Source organism: Hypanus sabinus, chromosome 2 (assembly GCF_030144855.1).
Source record: "Hypanus sabinus isolate sHypSab1 chromosome 2, sHypSab1.hap1, whole genome shotgun sequence".
In the NCBI taxonomy this organism is placed as follows: domain Eukaryota; kingdom Metazoa; phylum Chordata; class Chondrichthyes; order Myliobatiformes; family Dasyatidae; genus Hypanus; species Hypanus sabinus.
The window spans coordinates 95,612,820-95,635,089 of record NC_082707.1 but is presented as its reverse complement, the minus strand read 5'-3'; the positions used below and the strand labels follow the sequence as shown (position 1 = coordinate 95,635,089).

Sequence of the window (22,270 nt, the reverse complement as noted above, 5' to 3'; positions counted from 1 at the left end):
ACAGTATTGTTGTACTAAAAACTTAAGTCAGGGCTGAACTGAAACTTCAGAGATTAAACTCACCATCGCATTATCTCCCTAAAATTCTAAAGACTTATGAAAATATTTTAACTCTGCAAGAACATTTGAAAATTTTCAGAAATGTATAAGTTGTAGAGGATGACAAAATTTAACATCTCTGAACAGCACTTTCTGAACCCAGCTTTAGAAAACATTCACAGCATGGTGTGATAGAAGGAAGGACAGGTCCCATATTCAAACTCTGATTTATGCAAAAGAGCAGCAATGAGCACATTTAATACAACTGCTGTTAACATACTAATCTGTGATTCAGATGGCTCTGTAAACATTAGTCCACTCGGGCATCTCTGCTCTTTTGATCAGAGATACTTTGTCCTATTTATCACTTCCTCCATCTCCTCTGCAGATTCGTGACAACTTGCTTTCCTACCTTTCCATTTCTGATGTTTTCAAACTGAAAAACAATTGTTTTTTCTGTGAGTGCTGCCTAACCTAGGTATTTGCTGAATTTTCTCTTAAAATAATTTCAGCCTTTCAGCGCCTGAAGTATTGATTTTTGACTTATACATCACTCTTGCTTACTTCATGATATTTTTACTCATGGGTCAAAGGGTTGAGGATTTGGAATGATAGCAAAGAATACTGTATTATTGGAGATGCTGCCCTTCAACTAATACACATTAAAGGCTATATTAACACAATTTTCAATTTGGTCATGCTGCATTTCACTTCATCCTCCAGTAACACTATAATGACCATTCATCCCCACTGCACCCTCCCACGAAACATAAGCAATTATAGATGCTGGAAGAGGCCCAGCTCTCTGATGCAGATTTTTCCATAAACTACAATAAAGCAAATATCACTAGAAAGCACCCATTCCATGATCAAAATCTGTATGACTAACCAAAGGATCTGTCAGTTGACAACAGATAACAAATTAGTGTTAAACCAGGCTGTCTTACCATAGTAAATTTGAATGCATTTTTTTTGCATTGTATAATTAACTTTGACACTGAAAATTCTAAAGGCTCTTTAAGACTTCCCAGCACACAAGTAGAATAGAGAGACAATTAATATTAAATGTAGGTTAGTTCTGCGTGTACCTCATCTATCACCCTAAGCTTGATTTGGACATGAACAGTAGCTGTCATTTTTGCTCTTTGTTCTCACCGATGCCAGATCATTAGTTGGAGCCCCACTTGCAGATGAACACCAACTTTAGGCAAGACTATGGGTCAGAGAATGGTGCAAGATATTATCTTTCATATGAAATGTTAAGCCTTAGTCTTGTCAGCCATCTCAGGTAGATGGAAATTATATAGCACAATCTTGATGCAGTATTTACTGAACTTGGCTCACTCCCTATCCATTCAGAAGAAAAACACCAGCTCTTGTCACAACCATATGACAAACCAATGTATTCAATGAAATAGCCTAACTGCTTAAACAAAGAAAAATCAGCAAAGGCAAATGTAATCTAAAGAGAAAGTTCTTAATAAATGGTAATAACTTGTTTAAAATGCTACCGAATGAGAAATAAACACTGGCTTCGTCAACAGGAATGATTTTCCTACATATAACAACTAAGGACATTTTCGGCTCACTCAAGAGAGCAGTTGGGACCCTCAGCTACTTATTTCATCTGAAAGATGTACTAAGACAGTGTGACACTCCCTCAGTGCTGCACTGAATTGCCAACCTAGATTTTTGTGCTCTGGAATTTGTTTTTTTTGAACCTGAAACTAGCTCGCTGAGCAATGGGAATACTGCTGGCTGAGCAGAAACATTTCAAAGTGTGTTTGTTTGCACAGTTGGTAAAGCAGTGCTGAAAAGCACATATTTTATTCAAGCCCATCTGCTATCAAATTCCATTTGGCAATAAACTATAGTATTGTAGTAACAAATCAAGATCAGAGTGTTCAAACTGAGATGCTTAAATTGCAGAATAGATCTTGTGCATAATTTATTATCAACTGCCCGTAATAGCTGATGATTGACAGTGGAGAGCAAAAGTTTTAGATTCTGTATTATTCTCTGCTGAAAGTCCTGGGACAATAACCACATGCATTTTTCAACTGTGAAACACTAACCCCCAAGGTTATAAAACCATACTTCTCACACTGGCCCAACACAAATTACAAAGTGAGATGCCCCACGTTATAAATTCATCATCTCAAATGAAGACACATATATGAGAGATAGAGGGAAATAAATGGCACCATGCTGAGGAGGTGCAGAATTAAGAATTAGCGAGCATGTCAGTTTTGTTTAAATGTGAATCGTAGGTATAAAAGATGTGCTTTCCTTATCACTTTGATAAGTGTAAATTGCAGACATTTTAATCTGTTAGAACCTATCTAAGCAATTGTGTGGTGGATTTTTGAACACCAGGATGAACACCCTTAATTAAACTGGTCGGCCCAGTATAAAAATGATATAGTAGCATTTTGCTTTACATACCTCGAAGTATACGTTCCTCGTGGCATCGAAGAAAGTCCCAAATTCGAACAGTGCCGTCATCAGAACATGTGGCAAATTTATTATCCGTAGGTGAGAAACTGTTACATGAAGACACACAGTAGGGGAAAGATGTCAGCATTTAACACGAGCCGAACAGAGCCCAATCTGGCTCATCCTCATACAAGTGTTCTGTACAAATGGATCCAGAAGTTAACTAGAATAACCACAATGCTTTAGCCTGGAACCTCACTTAACTGCTAACATGGGAGTGCATCCTCCATTAGGAGAAAACAGAAATTGGTTGACTGAAGTCTTGTTACACAAAGTTTGACAGCAAGATTTTTCTCCCAATTTCCAACAGATTTATTTAGATTATTTAAGATTTCTTAATGAAGCATTCTGAAATATCATCAAACCAACTCTTGCTGGAGACAAACATGTTGAGCCAAAACTCCCACTCTGCACCCAGATGTAGAGCTCTGGCCTCCCAGAGTTGAAGCCATAACTATGGCAGGTCTCCCAAGAATGAGGCCAGACCTATGACGGGTCTCCCAAGGTCGAGGCCATCACCATGGCGGGTCTCCCACCGGCGTTGGACTCCCCAACATGAAGCCCCATCTACAGCTGCCCAGCCAGACACAAAGCCATGATGGTGATTATAATTATTTATCACCCATAACAAAAAATACTTAATTGTGAAAGTTCAGAACAAGGACACTCCACTATCTGTTTTGTTAGATCATCCATAACCACATCAGACTCCAATGAAATCAAGTGTCTTGACTGCAGGTGTGCCTATAATCAAAGTTCCAGCATGTTAAAAACCCTTAGGTTGCTGAGCTTTTGCAATGCCATGGGTAGTGTATACACTTCCACATAAGGTGATAACTGCAAGATGAATAAGCACTGGCTACAAATGTATACTAAGGTTTGCATAGCAAATCTGCATAAAATTTGAATCCATACATGAATGCTTTTCCATATGGCAGTAATGGTAAATAGCACTTTCTCATATCTGTCTCATCATCAAAGCAATGACCCAAGTATGTCATTCACAGAAGCAAAGGAATAGGGCTTTGTTATAAAAATACATGTTGGCTGCAGAATTTAGCAAGAGTAATGTAGTGGGTTAAAGAAAACCAGCAAAATTCTATCATTGTGAAACTCAGTTTCAAAAACAATGAGATTTTGTCAATTAAATCAAATTAGTTAGGTTGTGATTTTTTATGACTTGTGAAAGGTATCTGTAAATGTGAAATTTAAAGGTACATTGCTGTTCTGAAAGCACCAGATGTTAAAAGATACAGCTTCACTTAGTCACACCAAGCACAAGTATCACAGTGTTGTACATCTGGGCGCCAACAGTCATAGCCACATGAATGCTGTTGCTAATAGCTACATCTGATCACATTTGTGCTCAATTGTGCAGTATCCCTGTGCTGCCGTTTGGTTCTTCTAGTATGCTGTGTCAACAGATAACAGCCCGATAATCAGAACATAACCAGGATGTTAATCTGTCAGCACAAAAATTTTGAAGAATATTTCAAAGACTGCCAGTCCTGGCAATGATGGAAAATCCCTTTGGCCTTACTAATTGCTCATTGACTTGCTTTGGTTCATGGTCTAAATAGGTAAGTTACAGTATTATCTGGTGATACTAAAATGTGTTCACTGACACGACATGCTCAATGTAATGGGTACATAGATGAAATGGGATAAAAGATTCCTAAAAAAAATCTGCTGCTCTCCAGTGAAATCAAACCATAAGTAAATGTTACAAGCTGCAAAACCCACCGCTTAATTTTACTGCTTTTATGGTGAAAACACTAAAATGATTTTAAAATTTTATCATTTTGAAGTTCTTCAATCTCGGTTGTCACTGGTTGTAGATGGATGTCTGTGACCTAGTATTTATTTTTAATTCCTCCATAGATCACCATCATCTGGACCCTGGTGACCATTTTACTTTGGTGATGCAACTGGCTTTATTTCTGAAGTTTTAACCTTTATTCAGTTTTAGAAAAAAAAGGAAATACTTTATTTAAAATGTCAAATCTTGCTTTACAAAGAACTCATAAAAGGAATACTTGTACACATTAGCACTGCAGCAAAACTCTGAGCAGTAAAGCATACTGCCAACATCCACATTTCTCAAAAATGGCAATGTATCCATACCACACCATGGTTCTATAGTAGACAATGTGGTTCTCTGTATAAATGAGGAGACAAATAAAAATATTGAGCATAAAATCTGAGGCATCACTCCCAGGGTTTCATTGAAACCATGCACAACTTCACCTAGAATACATTGAAATGACAATATATTTATACCAATCCCTACAGAAAACTGCATAGCATTAATCCACCTGGCCTCTCTAATCGCCTCCTTGTGAGCTTGGAACATCTTCACATTGTTCATGTTGGACTGCCAATACTTCACATATCCACCATGGTCAGCTGTCAGCATCCACATATCATTATGAGACCAGGTCATGGCTCTAACTGGACTGTCATGAGCCTGTTGAGAGAAAAAAATGCAGAATACATTTTTAAGATGCTTTACAAACATTAAATTTCCATTTCACATGAACATTTATTTTGTCTAAAGCAACATCACTTTAGTTGCTAACTTCTGGAGTACCTGAACAGCCTAACAATCTAATAAGCTCTTGATTTGTAGCTCAGTACACCAGTACCAACCATAAACTTTCACTGATATTTCTCTGAATCTGCTTGCACATGGGTCTGATAATACATAATATGAGGCTATTCCTACTGTTGGAAAGGGTATTTGAAGGCAACTGTACCAAAAATGGGGGGAGAGAGCTTTTGGCATCTGTTGGTATTTGACACTTATGCTGGAGAGTAGGCTTCTGTACATTATGACAAATCAAACACCAGCAACAATGACCTCAAACTAACATGTAACCTTGATTAACAGCCAGGGTGGCTCGGTTACTTTACCCAGTGCAGATATGGTACAGAGGCATAATTTCTGAATAGAATCTCATTTCTAAGTACTATGGGCAAACTAGATGGAACTACTGAAGTTGAACAACTGAGGTTAATCCTCTCAGAACAACATGAATAGGAAGAAAAAGCAGAAAGTGCAAAAATCAAATGCAAACTGAAGAGCATGGAAAAATAGTAAATACTCATGATCTCTAAGAGAATCACAGATTAAGAGCTCTGATGTTAATAATATGATCATTAAGACAAAACTTCCCGATGTTTCACCAACTTGTTTTGTGCAATTAAAATTATTTACAACATTCAATAAAAATATGGTACTGGACAAATCTATCATTCCAGGTAATGGCAAAAGGAAGAAACCAATTTAATAGCTCATCACTGTTAAGAATCAACTACTTCAATAGGGAATAGACTGTGAGTAACAATACTTAAGTATATCAGGAACTTAAATAAGAGGCAAAAGTTATGGATTAATCAGTCAATGGCGGAAAAATCTTAAAAATATGGAGATGACAAATTTAAAAATATTCTGTTTGCATTGTTGGCAGGACTACTACTATAAATTGAAGTCATTAGTGCTGGTGTAGTTGGAACAACTGAAGTGTTCAAACAAGACCGTTAATTTAACTTCATGAGAATAATTGCTTTTACTTTATTTGTGTCCACAGCAACTAAATAGTACTATTGAATAATGTTGATAACAAAATGCCCAATTCCATCATGCAATCAGATACGTTGGATGAATTCTTCTACTCCAGTTCTGTGATAGTTAACGTGGGATCTGCAACAGTGGGGCAGATGGCATCTGACATGGCAGGCATGTGAGTTGATACATGGTGTGCTCCTGACCAGAAAGAAGCATGCATAATTTATGCCATAGTTTCCCTGAGGTCAGGTTTACAATATCAGGTTGGACCACCAACAGATAATAGTATCAGGTAAAATTACAATGAGAAACCTTCTCCATCTTCGCATATCTGAATAGCTGGGCAGAAATTTGAAACAAGGTGCCAAACTAAATGGACAAGGATTTGAATATGTGAAAATAAAACTTACACACAGCAAGGGAGCAACTGCAATATCACTGGCACTTCTGACAAAAATAACCCAGGATAACTGTTTAAGATCAGTGGATACCACCCTAATCAAATGAGATTGTTTTGCCTAAATACTACAACTGACAAATGGCTATTTGTTAATCAACGTAAGTATAGATCTGTTGAAACCCACAACAGATGCTTCATTTCAATGGAAACATTAGTAAAAACTTGTTAAAAATTTGTTGCTACAGCACAGGACACATTACACAACTCCATTTTTATTCACAAACCTTTCTCCTTTCCCTATCTCCCACTTCATACCTGTAAAATTGTTTCAAAATTAAATGTCAGCCCATTCCAGAGAGTGAACTCTCCACTTGAAGCACCGGTAACTAAACGTCTTCCTTCAGGAGTCCACTAAATCAGAACAAAAACAAAAATTCACACACATAAATAAACAGCAACCAAAAGAATCAGGTAAATTTGTACAACTGTCTAACAAAGGAACAGGATTTCAAACATTTTATATGCCCATCACCTAAATATTTTTAATTTGTCTATGACAGAGCCATAGGCTTTGGTCATACGTTCAAGATTTAATGGAGACCTAAATGGATTTTGACTATAGTGCTGAACAGAGATCATACAGTTCCGTGCAAAAGTCTTAGGCACCCCAAATGTTTTATAAACTTTTTGTTTTAGATGTTTATTTCTTGTCTTCTGTATTAGTGTTAGTAGAAAAGAAATTTAGGTTTCTAAACATTCGTTTTCCCAAAAAAAATTAAATGGCATAGAGTAACGTTTGTATTTTGTTAAAGACAGTAACATTAAATATTAGACCACTTTTCAAATAAAAACTTGATTACTTTGTAGGTATATACAGGTACATTACTCTTGTTTCACATGGCACCTATACAAAGACTTCAAGATAGAAATATTCTACTGCAATTCAACCTCAAAGCTGAGACCCACCCATCAAATGAAAGCAAATACATGAGCTTGGGAACACACCTTAACAATAAGAATGCACGTTTAATATTGCCATGCAAGCACGGTCAAATTTAAATGCCAGGCATTTGTAATTCCCATGGCAGCAGCTTACATAACATCACATGCAGATCTCATGCAAAGGTAACAGCTACTGTCAAACCAAAAATTTTGCTGCCAATACTAACACAGGCACAAAGAAGGGGTTACCGTAAATTCCAGACTATAAGCCGCTACTTTTTTCCCACTCTGTGAACACTGCGGCAACACTGCGGCCTATACTACGGTGCGGCTAATGCATGTTTTTTTTCATGCCGCCAAAAACATTTTGCTTCGTAACAGTAGACCAATAAAATTGATGAGTAGTTCACAGAGGTCCAATGAAATTGTACGATAAATCAAGCGCACTTTCACAATTAAATTATTGTAAATCAGTCATTTGTACTCACCCTCATCAACATGGAAAACACTCGAAGAAAAGCATATGATGCAGCTTTTAAGTTAAAGGCAATCAATCTGGCGGTTGAAGAAGGAAATCAAGCTGCTGCACATAATCTTGGCATAAATGAATCAATGGTGAGACGGTGGAGACGCCAGCGTGAAGAACTGAGTCAATGCAAACAGACAACAAAAGCTTTCAGTGGTAATCATAGCAGATGGCCCGAACTTGAAAACTTTCTTGAAGACTGGGTTAACACACAGAGAGCAGGCGGCCACGGTGTTTCTACCGTGCAGATCAGACTGAAGGCTAAAGCAATCACCACCAAAATGAAAATTGAAGATTTTAAAGGTGGGCCATCGTGGTGTTTTAGATTTATGAGACGAAAAGGCCTGTCCGTCAGGGTACGCACGACTCTGTGTCAGCAGCTCCCTCCCCACCACGAGGAAAAGCTTGCTAACTTCCGCACAGTCACTCAAACAAAGATAGCGGAGAATTCCATCGGGCCAGATGATATCATAAATATGGATGAAGTACCTTTGACATTTGACCTGCCTCTCACTCGGACTGTTATTAAAAAAGGTGACTCGTCCATTACACTGAAAACAAGTGGCCATGAGAGAACGCATTTTACTTGTGTTCTGAGCTGCACAGCATCCGGACTAAAGCTTCCACCGATGGTGATTTTTAAGCGGCTGACAATGAAAGTTCAGTGAAAGCTGCCATCAAGAGTACAAACTCAATTCCAGCTGTGATTCCTGGGGGCACCACGAAGTATTTGCAGCCACTGGACATCAGTGTGAACCGGGCATTTAAAGTGGCGCTGCGCGTTGAGTGGGAGGCTTGGATGACGAGCGGCGAGAAATCCTTTACCAAAACAGGACGCATGCGAAGAGCATCTTTAACTCAAGTCTGCCAGTGGATCCTAAATGCGTGGAGCCGTGTCACAACATCCACCATCACCAACGGGTTTCGAAAGGCTGGACTGCTGCGTGATGAAGAGGACCGCGTGCGCTCAAGTGAGAGCGACAATGAAGAGACTGAAGTGAGTGACGAGATCCTGAGGTTGTTCAATTCGGACACTGAAGAAGAGGACTTTGATGGTTTTAGTGCGCAGGAGGAAGATGAAGAAGGCGATCAATAACTTTTCCTGGTAGGCTGCAGTATATATATTTTTTTTACCAGTCGTTAGGAGATATTGGAATGTTGTTCGTGCACTGTTCAGTAAAAAAGTATACGCAACGTAATTTGTGTTACCGATACGTATGTATATTTAAAAGTAGCTGTGTTACAGGCACTGTTCGAAAAAAAGCATTTGCAATATATATTTATGTTACCATACGGATTTAATTAAAAGTTAAAAAATCCTCACGAGTAATATCTTTCTGTGTAAATATCTCATATTACAACGTGGGACACCTGCGGCTTAAAATCCGGTGCAGCCTGTACAAGTACAAAATTGATTTTCTTTCTAAAATTAGAGCGTGCGGCTTTTAATCAGGTGCGCTCTGTAGTCCGGAATCTACGGTAATTGAACTGAAGCAGAATGGATTATCTGCCATCACAACATTGATGAGGTTTTCATTAGTAGCACAAATAAAATGAAGTGAACAAAAAAAAAAGGCATTTTAAGTAGCAAGTGTTAATACATAAGACAGGTTAAAAGTAGTAATGGAGTTGAGTGCCAATGATGTCACTGCATGGCAGTAATTAGCAAGGTAAAATGAATAACAAGGGGAAATCCAAACACTTTAAAACATCCTGAACTTGACCAAAGCATTCTGAGATCATGATTGACACGTGGAGAAGTAACCAAAAATACAGAGGCAAAGGAAAGTTCCGATGGTGCAATGATGTTGGCTCTTGCAAAGGAGATCATGATGTTTCAAAAACTGGGTAAAGATGTTTTGGAGGCAGAAAATTGTACTTGTGTGGAACTGGACACCATCCTTATAACTACAATGTTGCTTTAAATGGTTTACACTATTTACCAGCTTCACAACTTTTATGAATCAGAAACTGACTGAAGTCAACCAATTCCTTCATTGTAATAAGGAACTTAATTAGACAAATCCCTTTATGGATGAATAGTGTAAACCATTTAAAGCAACGTTGTAGTTATAAAGATGGTGTCCAGTTCCACACAAGTACAATTTTCTGCCTCCAAAACATCTTTACCCAGTTTTTGAAACATCATGATCTCCTTTGCAAGAGCCAACATCATTGCACCATCGGAACTTTCCTTTGCCTCTGTATTTTTGGTTACTTCTCCACGTGTCAATCATGATCTCAGAATGCTTTGGTCAAGTTCAGGATGTTTTAAAGTGTTTGGATTTCCCCTTGTTATTCATTTTACCTTGCTAATTACTGCCATGCAGTGACATGGCAAGCCCAAAAGATTCACAACTCAAATGTTCTTTCCTTGAGAACTTACCCTGACAACAAACACCGGACACTTCACTTTGTTAGTTGAGGTTCGCACAAATTTTGTTGTCACAGCATTCATTGGATTGTGCAGCATTCCCATGGGTGGCACCAGCTACAAAATATGTTGAAGACACAGATGTAACACAAGTTTCTCTTCTTTAGAAAGTGGAAGGATCAATTAAAAGAACCAATGACAAAGGCAAAATCCTTTTAGACAAACAAGGAAACCAGTAACACAAAGATAATCAAGCGTCCATAAAGTCATTAATAGAACCAACCTAACATCATAAATGACTAAATCAATTCAATAGTATATCAAAACAGTTCAGATTATAGAAAGCACTCAAACTGGTAGAGCTGGAAGGCCTGTTCCTGTGCTGGATAATTCTAAGACTAACAAAAACTGACTGAAATTAAACTATACAAATTGCACAATATAAACATTAAACAATTTGAAATGGTCTTACCAATGTCGCCCATGCCCACTCATAATTATCAAAGAATTGTAACTGTTCAGGAGATACCCCTTCCAGCCAACACTGGCTCCCAGTTGAGCAATCCCTGTCACATTTATCCATCTCTTTCCCCAAAACAGTGCAAATTGTCTGATAAGTGCCTAATCCATTTCCGCCATGAATGCACTCATTGGTTCTATTTTTAACTTTCAAGGAGAAATTCACATTACATCTTTTATCCTTCCTGAAAGAGTCATGATCTCTTACATCTCCATCTAATCAATTCTTAAACTGCTTCATACCATGCGCAGGTGAAGTCCCTCAATCCTTAGTCCCAATTTGAATTACACAGAATATATACTGGGCTGCATGAAGATTGGTACAGGCAACCATCACATTGCAGCACTTCGAGTTAACAAAAACATGCCTTCATGGAATGAGTGTGGAAAAAGAAACACAAAATTCAAAAGAAAATGTGTAGTCACTCATATGGCAGGGCAACACAATTTGGACAAGATGTTACATTACTTCAGTTGGCCGTCACGGTTAATCCCTGCTTTGCCACAACTTATTCAGCCTAAAGACATGTTAAGTCATTTCAAGCACAGTGCTGCCAAGCTCTTCATCTGCCAAATAAAGTCTCTGACATGCTGCACTGTGGGGAGCGGCATCTTACACAGCCTCCTGAAAGTAATCCCTCAGCCCTTACCCCACTTTCACTAAGTCACCATATTTTAACCTACTACCTTCATGAACTCCTTCTAAACCACCCTTCCGCATTGAATCCCTATTCACTAATCGTAACACTTTTTCTGATATCCCACTTTCAAAATTCATTTCTTATCTATGAGTTTTGTCACAGATATGAAACAACTCTGCTAGGTCCTTTCATCATTGCTAATGAAATGATTTTATATGACTTCAACTGGACCAGAAAATTTGTGGATGACAAGATTGGAGTGCAGTGGGCCATGAGAATGGCTATCAAAGATTGCAAAGTGATACGGACCATCTGGGAAAATGAGCTGGAAAATGGCAACACACACAAAATGCTGGAGGAATTCAGCAAGTCAGGATCCATCTATGGAGAGGAATAAACAGTCAACATAAGATGAGGCTGGGGAGGCATTAACTGGAAGTTAATCAGACATGGACTGACGCGTTCTCAATTGTGATGAGGCCACTCACAGGGTGGAAGAACACCACCTCATATTCCAACTTGGGAGCCTCCAACTTGATGGCAGAAACATCGATTTCTCTAGCTTCCTTTAATTTCTCCCCCTTGCCTCCATTCCACATTCTTACTCCTTCCCTCTCCCCATACTCATCACCTTCCCCTACTGTCGCTCCTCCTTCGCTTTCCCCTATGGTCTGCTGTCTTCTATTAGATGCCTCCCTATTCAACCCTTTACCTCTTCCACCTATCACCTCCCAGCTTCTCACTTCATTGCCGACCACTCCTACCTCAACTGATTTCACCTGTCACTTGCCAGCTTGTTCTCCTTCCCCTTTCCCACCTTTTTATTCTGGCTTCTTCCCCCTTCTTTTCCAGTCCTGATGAACTAAAATGTTGTTGACCATTTATTCCTCTGCCTGGATGCTGCCTGACCTGTTTTAAGTTCCTCCAGAAGAATGAGTGAGTGAGTGTGTGTGTGTGTGTGTGTGTGTGTGTGTGTGTGTGTGTGTGTGTGTGTGTGAGAGTGTGAGAGTGTGAGAGTGTGAGAGTGTGTGAGTGTGTGAGGGAGTGTGTGTGTGTGTGTGTGTGTGTGTGTGTGTGTGTGTGTGCGCGTGTGCGCGCGCGCATCTCTCTCTCTGCCTCTGTCTGTCCTTCTTTGGATTTCTAACATCTGCAGAATGGAATGGAATTTAATGAATGCAGGTGTGAGGTGTTGCACCCTGGAAGGACAAACCGTGGTGTGGCACTGCAGGGTGTGATAGAACAAAAGGACCCGAGAGTTCTGATCCATATTTCCTAGAAAGTGGCATTAAAGGTAGATACGATTGTTTAGAGCTTTTGACACATTGGCCTTTGTAAATCAGGGAAATAAGCACAGGAGTTAGAAGATTGAAAATGCATATAAAACATTGGTGATGCTGAATTTGGAGGAATGCATGCAGTTCTAGTCACTTACCTACAGGAAAGTGTGTAGAGATTTACAATAATATCACTGGAACTTGAGGGCCTGAGTTATAAGATAAGGTTGAATATTTTAGAATTTTATTTTCTGCAGTGCAAGAGAATCAGGGGAGATCTTACAGAGGTATACTAAATTATGAGGGGTATAGATAGGGTGAATGCATACAGGCTTTTCACCCTCAAGTTGGGTGAGACTAAAACTAGTGGTCAAAGGTTCAGCGTGAAAGGTGAAATATTTAACGGGAATCTGAGGAGAGCTTCACTCAGAGGGCGGTGCAAGTGTGGAATGAGGCGCCAGTAGAAATGGTACACATGGATTCAGTGGCAACACTTAAGGGAAGCTTGGATAGGTAAATGGATGAAAGAGGTACCAAGGGCTATGGTTCGGGAGCAGGCAGATGGAACTAGGCAGACGACCTGTCTGGCATAGGCTAGAAGGGGTAAAGAACATTTGTTTGTGCCATGGTGTTTTGTAACTGAGGGAAAAAAAAAACATCGTACAGGAACACAGCTCCACTTATAACATGGGACCCAATGGAGAAAAAAGGGGTATGCATTGTAGAAATCGCAAAGTAAAGCACTTTCTAGGAATGCAACCCCTTCGTAACATGGAGGTCATTTGTATTCATTAGGCCACAAATGACCCAACACATCAGACTGGCTGTCACCCCACAATGCTGCATCATTGACACCTAGGCCAGTCACAGTATTATGGGATTTTTGGCACTCACACCTGGAAGCAATAGAGAAGAGTGAAGAGGCAGAACAGGATGCCTACCTCTCCCTGTCAGAATTCACATAGCTCCTTTGATTTAAAGTCGGTCTTGGTTTAATTCACCATCTATGACCCTATCAATGGCTTAGGATAGCAGTCTTACCATTCTCCAACCTACTCAATTCAACGTCTGAGACAATTTCCTCTTCACTGTTCAAAAATAACTAGTATTGTTTAATTTTTAATATTTTGACTAAATTGTGATGAGTTGCAGCCACAGAAAACAAGACTCCCCCTTTCTGAAATTTCAGACTCTTGCAACAGAAATGGAAGGAAAAAAATTGTGACACCAATCCCCTGAAGCCCTCCAATAAATCTTTTCCACATTCTCTAGCATCGCTGTAACATTCCTGAAGTTTGGACATGGATGCAGTACTCTAACCGTGGATTAAACAGCTTTAACTTAATCTTTTGAATTCCATGATTCCATGTAAATATCCCAGCATCCCATACGCATTTGTCAATGTGCTGTTACTTTCAAGAATTTTTATTTATGCCCAGGAACTTGCCCATAATTTAGACCAATGTCATTCTATCCATATCATCCCCCATTTTTTCTATTTGCCTTTTTTCCAGCTAATGCGTACTCTTTTGTACATACTCAAACCTCAAGTCACCTACAGATTTTATCCCAGTACTAACTCCATGGAACTGAAAGGTCTATAATTCTCTAGTTGGAAATACAACTCCCCGCTTTCTTCCTTGAAGAAAATTTTCTACCTATGCAGCTGCTGAGACTTCAATTGCTTTAGTCTCAATTTTTGTCGATAACCATTTTGTGGGGAATTTTTAAGAACCTTCAAAAAAAAATCTACATAAATGCCATATGCCTCATTGTTCCATTATCGCATCAAGAAACTCAAGCTGCTCTAGGAAATGAATCCATGCATCAACTCAAAACTTCCCCTGATTATACTTATATATGGGTTCCTCAGCCCAGGCCTGCAGCTGCCTGCTCTTACACACCATTTTTAAAAACAATGATACATTAAGTGATCCTTTCATCTCACTCTGATCCAGTAATAGAAAGGTATTGGGGATTCCTTCTTCAACCTCTACTGCAACCTCCTACATAAATTGAGGTTGCGTCCCATTCAGATAAATTGTAGAAGAGGTTTATTTAAGTGTTTTCAGGTTTCCTAGACATTTGACTTATTATCCCTTCTGTTTCTCCTTTTACTGAGCTGCTCATGGCACCTTTCTGGTAAAGGCTGATATCAAGTTCTCCTTTGATATTCCAACTACACCTCTGCTTCTAGGCAAAATCAGCTTTATTGTTGCTGTTTTGAATGGCAGGTGTTCACACCTCTAACTGGTTGGCTTAATTCATGATGAGTGGCCTGGGGGGGGCAAACATAAGTCTGTCTGTTTAGGACGATACAACTGGGGTTGGATCAATCTTCATCTAGCATCTCTTCCAGAGCCATTCCAACATGGGTGTCCTGAGTTGGCATTGCATGATAGTCCTTGAAGCACACATCTCCACATGACATCAACGTGTTCATCCAAGTCAAGGAGGATCATCTTCATTATCTCAAAACACCACCATCTCTCCTCTTAACTTATATGTCTATAGATACACTGATATTTTCTTTTTATTTATCTTAATTTCTAGCTAATTCCCCCTATATTCAGCCTGCTTCTCATTGGAGTTATTCATCTGACATGTATCATACATATTCTTTCTTTCATCTTTCCTGTTTCTTGTCATCAAGGGACCTTTGGACTTTGATTACTGTAATCTCCCTTGCGGGAATGTATCTCGCTTGCACCCGAAAGGGGTCACCCAATTGTTGCATTAGCACTGGTGATATGCATTTCACTTCATTTTGAAGAAGCCCCTGCTTTCCACTGACAATGATCTTCCAATTATGCTGTTTGCTAGATTTCTGCTTGCCCTTCACCATCATTAATCTACATCAAATAATCCACCCATCTGTGTCTCAAGTATATCCACCCTGTGATCAGCTACCTCATTCCTCAGAATCAGTTCTCTCACTATGACTGGAAGACTGGAAGCAAACCTGCTGCACCCAAGTCACCAATAGTAATGAGGACCTGGTAGGAGTATTCCTGCCACCCAAAAAATCTGAAATGTGTGCCAGAAAGAAAAGCTGGGAGTGGGTCTTGCTTCTCATTCAAGATAGAATCTTGGGCATCTGGTATCGAATTAAATTTGTTAAGAGGTCTGTAAATAATAGAAATGAGTGGATGAGGTTTGGATAGGGAAGAGCATGAGGACAGACATGAATTCTGGGGCAGGAAAGGAGTTACAGTGTTGTACAGCACAGATACAGGACCTTTGGCACAAAGAGTTCACGCCAATCACAATGCACCTTTACTCCTAAGTCCATCTGTTTCATTACACTCCCTAGTACCTACCATTCAAAGTAACAGTCCTACGATGGTGTGACTTGCCTAAATTCATGAACTCATACAGGATGCCAAAAGTGCACTGAGAGGTAAGGTGACAGGGTAAGAGTAGGTAGAGGACAACAGAATAAGGTGCAGGACTACAAGGTGGGAAAAGGAGATGAGGTATGGGGCATAGGGGTAATAGAAAACTAAGCAAAAAGAGCAAAGGATGAACTGACAGAAATCTAATAATGAAGGGAACATGATAGCAACATAAACAAGCAGATGTGACACAAAGACACATAAAGACCAGGCATGATCTGGTTCAAACAACTGAATTTAGCTCCTTTGATTAAAAGTGGAATGATGATTTGATCTATAAATAGAAAATTGTGGGAACACGCAGATCAAGTATTATCTGGAGTATGAGAAACAATTGTTTTAAGTCTTTTCACCTTTACCTTCATTTCCAGTTCTGATGAGGGGCCTTAGACCTGAAAGTCTACTTCTTTCTCCAAATATGTTGTCTGTTTTATTGAATATTTCAAGCATTTTCTGTTTTTTTTTATTTCAGATTTTCAGCATCAAGTTTTCATTTTTCTTGATCTGTTAATGCATCTCTTCTCTTGGCCATTGATTTGGCCCTGCTGGAGGACTGGTTGAAAGCCATTTCACTGCACATCACATGGTTTCCAATCTGATCTACTGCTGACTGATGTACTTTATATCACCATGAAACTAACTCTGGTTTATCCTCATCAAGCTAGGCTCCCTACAGCCAGACCACTTGAAAAGTAACAATGTCAAACCAGGAATGGATAAGACTCAGAACAGCCTAAATAGCTCACCCCTCCTCTAACCTTGCAGTAACTCATCTGGAGTATATCGTCTTGACTAAAATGTGAATCTATGCAAGCTCCTTGATAATGGACCTCTTAGCCACTATTAATGTGATGAAGGAATACGCAAGGGTCTACAATTAGTGGAACAGAAAATATCATGGCGCAGAAACAATATACTTTTAGTTCATTTCACAGCATCGTGGATGATGACAAATACGTTCCAATACATCCATAGCTATTGCTTATTTTTTTCCCCCAGACTATCGACGATGCACTTAAATACAAGACTGATTCTTTAAATTAACCCAATCTATTCTAGCAACATTCAGATGTTTCAGCATGATTTAATTATTTTTATTACAGCTTCTTTGGAGTTCATAACCTAAGAAGTACATTCACAAAATGAAACTTCATTCCTAAAATGACTGAACTATATTTGTACTTACTATTCAAAGCACCACTGGTAAAACAAATTTGTAAACAGCACCACCAGAAAAACAAGAAAACCAGTACAGGCAAATTACAATTTACATCCTTTGAGATGCTTACGTCATTATAATAAGCTGAATCAGGCTGAATTGCTCGAAGGTCTCTGTGATCCCTCTGCCAAACTCGGTTCTAAAAATGAAAAAGGAAACAATCAGCAAATAGCATTGCTCTAACACTCACTTGGCTCTTATAAAAGACAACAGTACTCTGATAATTGAGCTTACATATATAATAAACAACATTTAGTTTTGCAGTTACCACAGTATTCAAGCAGCTATTTTGATTTTTCATCAATAATTCTAGCAAGAACCAGATGCAATACAAGAGGAAGTGAAAAGGAAAATAGCATAATGAGATAAAAATAGCTATTGTCATAAAAGAGAATCCAAAGTCTACTGTAAGCACATAAATATTTAGTAGGAGTAAAGATACCTCATGATAACCACAAAAGCAGTACAACTGGACTGCTAAGTTATTATTTTCTATTTGTCTTTACCAAGGAAAAGGAAACTGGCAAAATCTCAGAAGGGAAAATAGATAAAATGCAAGCTGATGACCTAGGTTGATGGGAAAATGTGGGGGCAGGGATTAATGATCTTCCAAACCTTTCTTGATATACTTGAGGCATCAGAGAGCTGAAAAGTGAAAATGGCAATGTTCGAAAATCAGGTTTGAGAAACAATGAAGGAAAATTTTAACTTGAAAAAGTTTGAGTTAGTTGCTGAATAAAAGCTATTTAGAGGCAATCACATTTGGCTACCCTGATTGGATATTTTGTTGAGACTATTACACCCAGATTAGTTTATCAGCCATCTCCATGCACATCTCAACAATATAAACTAATGTCATGGTCTTACTGGAGAATGAATGATGAACAGCACACACAGCTGAAAGAAATTCATTAGATGACGCCTGCATGGTAGGCATTAAAGTCACTCACACAAACCTCAGGATGGCAATACTGAGATTCATGGAAATACAGTAACAGCAAAAATATTCCCCTACAACATTGTCAGAATGTTAATAAATGTGACATGGGCACACAATGTAAATATGCGGGTGGTATCATGCTTAGAAATACGGTGAACAGTGAAGAGAATAGTCAGCCAAAAGGGCAGATTTAATAGCAAGAACTATGAAGTTACATGTTCTGATTGACAGAATAATGACAGGCTAAACAGTAGTTCCAAAAGATGCTGAGGATAAGAAGTGTATGTATTTTAACCCTTGAAAGGGGCAAGATATGTTGAGACAGTTAGAAATGCTTATGCTGTCTTTTCATTCAAGAAGCAGCATGCTGAAGTCAGACAAGACTTTCTTTTGAGGTCACAAATAGGGTATCATCTCCAAATCTCAGATACAAAATTAAATGGAAAATGCAGGGATAATTTTCTTTGGTGCAAAGTAGTTCACATTTAGACAGACATACACTAGACCATAATTGCTCTTGAAAGGCTAAAACAATCAGTTCAAGAAAAACAGTTCCATTATCAGAACAGTTCAAAGAACAGTGGGTACAGATTTAGGGAAAAATAATTCGTCGATAGGAAGGGAAATTTTTACTTAACAAGTTAAGATCTTGGAGAGAAATCACGGTCTTCAGAAGAAAACTGCATACACAGTTTTGGTCCAAGGCAATTGTTTTATTTAAAGATGACACAGACTCAATGCTCCAAATGGAATCATCCTGGGTCATAAATATTCTCTGATTCTATATGACAGATATCACTCCTCTGCTTACCAACTCCTGCATTAATGACTTCATAAACAGGTTTTCTAAGCTCTCAGTAAATAGGAGCACTGAAATTCAGAAGAGAATGTCATTTTTCTTCTCTCATTGAGGTATAATCTCAAGATAGCTGCTATCTTGTCTATCAGAACTTCAAATGTTAATCAGCTTGAGGCAAGAGGATGAGTGAATAATGAAGAGTAGGGATGAAACATTGAGAATCTTTGCCATTCTTGAAATGCTGTACTTTCAAGGAGTACAAGATATTACCTTTCAATGGCACATTGTTGTTTGCGAAAGCCAGTATAGAAAAATGACTGCTGCATTTCCCATATTACAACAATGATACATTTAAAAATACATTAATGGCTGTAAAGCCCCTTTCAACCATATGAACCCCTGAAGAGGTAGTAAAATGTCAGATACACCATATGTCAAAAGTGGCAGGCAGTTTGTGGCTTGAAAAAAGCTGCCTTCCAGATCAGTCAGCCTATTATATTCATTCACTGGGCTCAAAAGAATGGTCATCTGGGTAAGCAGTAAGAGTTGCTTGTGTAATTGTGCCTGAACACCAAAGACCATCTTCAGAAGATACCTCAAGCATGTCTGTGAAATTATTAAAGTGAAAGGGATGGCAGGGCTTTAAGCATCACTTGCACCATCATTTTTCTTAGTACAACAATACACTTACAAAGTCTGCTTAGATTTGTTACTCGATTTGGTTCATCTGTGTGCTCTATCATTAAACTTGCAGGGAATGGCTGGGAAAGCGTTCTTATGCTTCTTTAATCCAATCACATAATCTGCAAAACGGTTCAATGATCTGGAAACTGACATGGACTATCATAAAGCTAATAACAAAACTTCAATTATTACAAAACCCAAATGATTCACTATAATCTTTAGGGAAGCTGCTCATTCTCATCTGGTCTAGTCGTGTTTCACTCCAGTGCTATGTCAAGTGGATGGACTAACATAACCAGATATTCTTATACATCTTGACAACTAAGTGATTAAATCTAACATTTCCACATAGCACAAGCTATTAGCCAATTCACTTTGTTAGCAAAAAGCCTCCAAAATATATTCTGGACACTTGTTCAATCTTCTTACACATTCCCTACGGATTGAAGATGACTTGTTTCATTCTAGTTTTATAGATTCTTGTGGGATAAGGCCAATATGGGAACTGCAGACACTTCCACAGATGAAGCAGGATGCACCTCATGTAGAATGTGGTTTGTGGGGTGAATCGGTCTTTTTTTGTGTACCCATGGGATTTCATTACTTCTTTAAACAATTATGGCCACAACTCAAGGACAATATTGCCACCTGTCCCTAAATGCCCTTCAAAAATTGACTGTGAACCATTGCATTCTTCACAAAGGCATTCCCACAGCCCTAGTGAATGAGCAATTAGCACTTCAACCCAGTGACAATAAAAGAACTGCAATGTATTTCCAAGTCAGGCTGTTGAACTTACGGGTGGGGGGGGGGGGGGGGGCATTGCAAACAGTGGCGCTTACACATCTGCTGCCCTTGCCCTAAGTGCTAGAGGTTGAAGATTAGGTTGTCATGTTGCAGAAGCACAGGTATATTGTTGCAATGAATTTATTAGATGGTAAGCACTGCAGTCACAATGTGCAAGGATGACCTGTCCCTTTGTGGTCAGGGTAGACCCAACACACTGACATCCAGGCCCCGTATCACCATGAATTACAGTGGGCAACAACAGGCACCCATAGACTACTGGGTCCAGAAAGATACTTCTTCAATGATTCACCAAAAAGCAGATGTCAGCAACAAAAACAGTCAAGGAAGAAGTATAAACAGGAGCGGTGACAAAGTTGACAGTGAAGAAAGGGGAAAACAGAAAACAATTCCAAGACTGGGCTATTTGTAGCCTTGTTAAAGATCGTTGTCATAAAAACTGGTAAACAATATCCCCTACAAAGTAAAATATTTCCACATTTTACTCTTAAATAAGTTAAATAAAACATGCAACTTCAGAGCATTCTTCTTCTGAAGAGTTCTATATAATGCAATTGTTGCTATCTTTGCATCAGTATACTTTGTAGAGAAGAGGTATGAACTAATCAGATCAGTTTTAATCTGTCCCCCAGCTTGTTATCAACTGTAGTTTTCATTTGGCATAAAGACACTTGGTCAAGGTAAAGTGATTATCACATGAATTGAGGAATAGTGAGAAACTTGTCCTGCATACCTTCAATACAGATAAATCAAACAAATGTGAATTAAGTAAGGTAGTACAAGGTAAAACAACGAAGTGCAGAATAAAAGCATTACAGTCCAAGGGAAGTGCAGTGCAAGCACCGATAAGATTGTGAAGTCTAGAGTCCACATATCATACTCGGGAAATATACAATAGAATTTATAACAGCAGGATAGAAGTTATCCTCGAGCCTGGTCATCCGTCCCTTCAGTCTTTTCTATCTTCTGCCCTATGGGAGAGGAAGAACAGAGAATGTCCAGAATGGGTGGGATGTTTGTTCACGCTGACTGCTTTACTGAGGCAGTGAGTAGTATAGACAGCACCCATGGAGGGAAATTTGGTTTCAATGATGTGCTGAGCTGTGTTCACAACTCTCCACAGTTGGTGATAACGGGCGCAGCAGTTGTCAAACCAAGCCATAATGTACCCAGACAGGATGCTTTCAATGGTGCATTAATAAATATTGATGAAGGTCAAAGGAGACATGCTCGAAGTTACTAACTTACAGTGAAATGAATAAGTACTGGAAATACTGCCAAAGAGGTATAGCAAAGTAGTGTTCATGGACTGTTCAAAGACCTGATGGCAGAGGGAAAGAAACCATTGCTACAAGTGTCTGTCTGCAGTTTCTTGTACCTCCTTTATAATGGTAGTAATGAAGAGAGGGCATGCCCCAGGTGGTGAGGCTTTTTAATGATGGATGCCACCTTCTTGAGGCACCACCTTTCAAAGATGTCCTTAAAATACTGGTCCAACTTTACTTAACAATACTTAATTGTCCTGATGCTACAGAGATGAGTTCAGGGCAAGGGAAATGCAACAAATGTAGACTTGTTTCATCGGTAGTCAAATTGCAGTGGGTCAAGTTAACTGGGAGACTGGAGTTAATGTGCGACAAGAGCAGC

General features: G+C 39.0%; 1 protein-coding gene across 3 annotated transcripts in view; it reads right to left on the bottom strand.

Annotated features, from left to right (window-relative positions):
• LOC132381298 (pre-mRNA 3' end processing protein WDR33-like) overlaps nt 1-22,270 on the bottom strand; it is a 131,241-nt gene that overhangs the window by 81,417 nt on the left and 27,554 nt on the right. For all 3 annotated transcript variants that reach the window (XM_059950679.1, XM_059950690.1, XM_059950685.1), the window contains exons 3-7: nt 17,464-17,532; nt 10,358-10,462; nt 6,819-6,914; nt 4,851-5,002; nt 2,485-2,582 (exon numbers count right to left, since the gene is read on the bottom strand). In XM_059950679.1, coding sequence (XP_059806662.1) covers nt 2,485-2,582; nt 4,851-5,002; nt 6,819-6,914; nt 10,358-10,462; nt 17,464-17,532 — 520 coding nt within the window. The remainder of the gene's footprint in view (nt 1-2,484; nt 2,583-4,850; nt 5,003-6,818; nt 6,915-10,357; nt 10,463-17,463; nt 17,533-22,270) is intronic.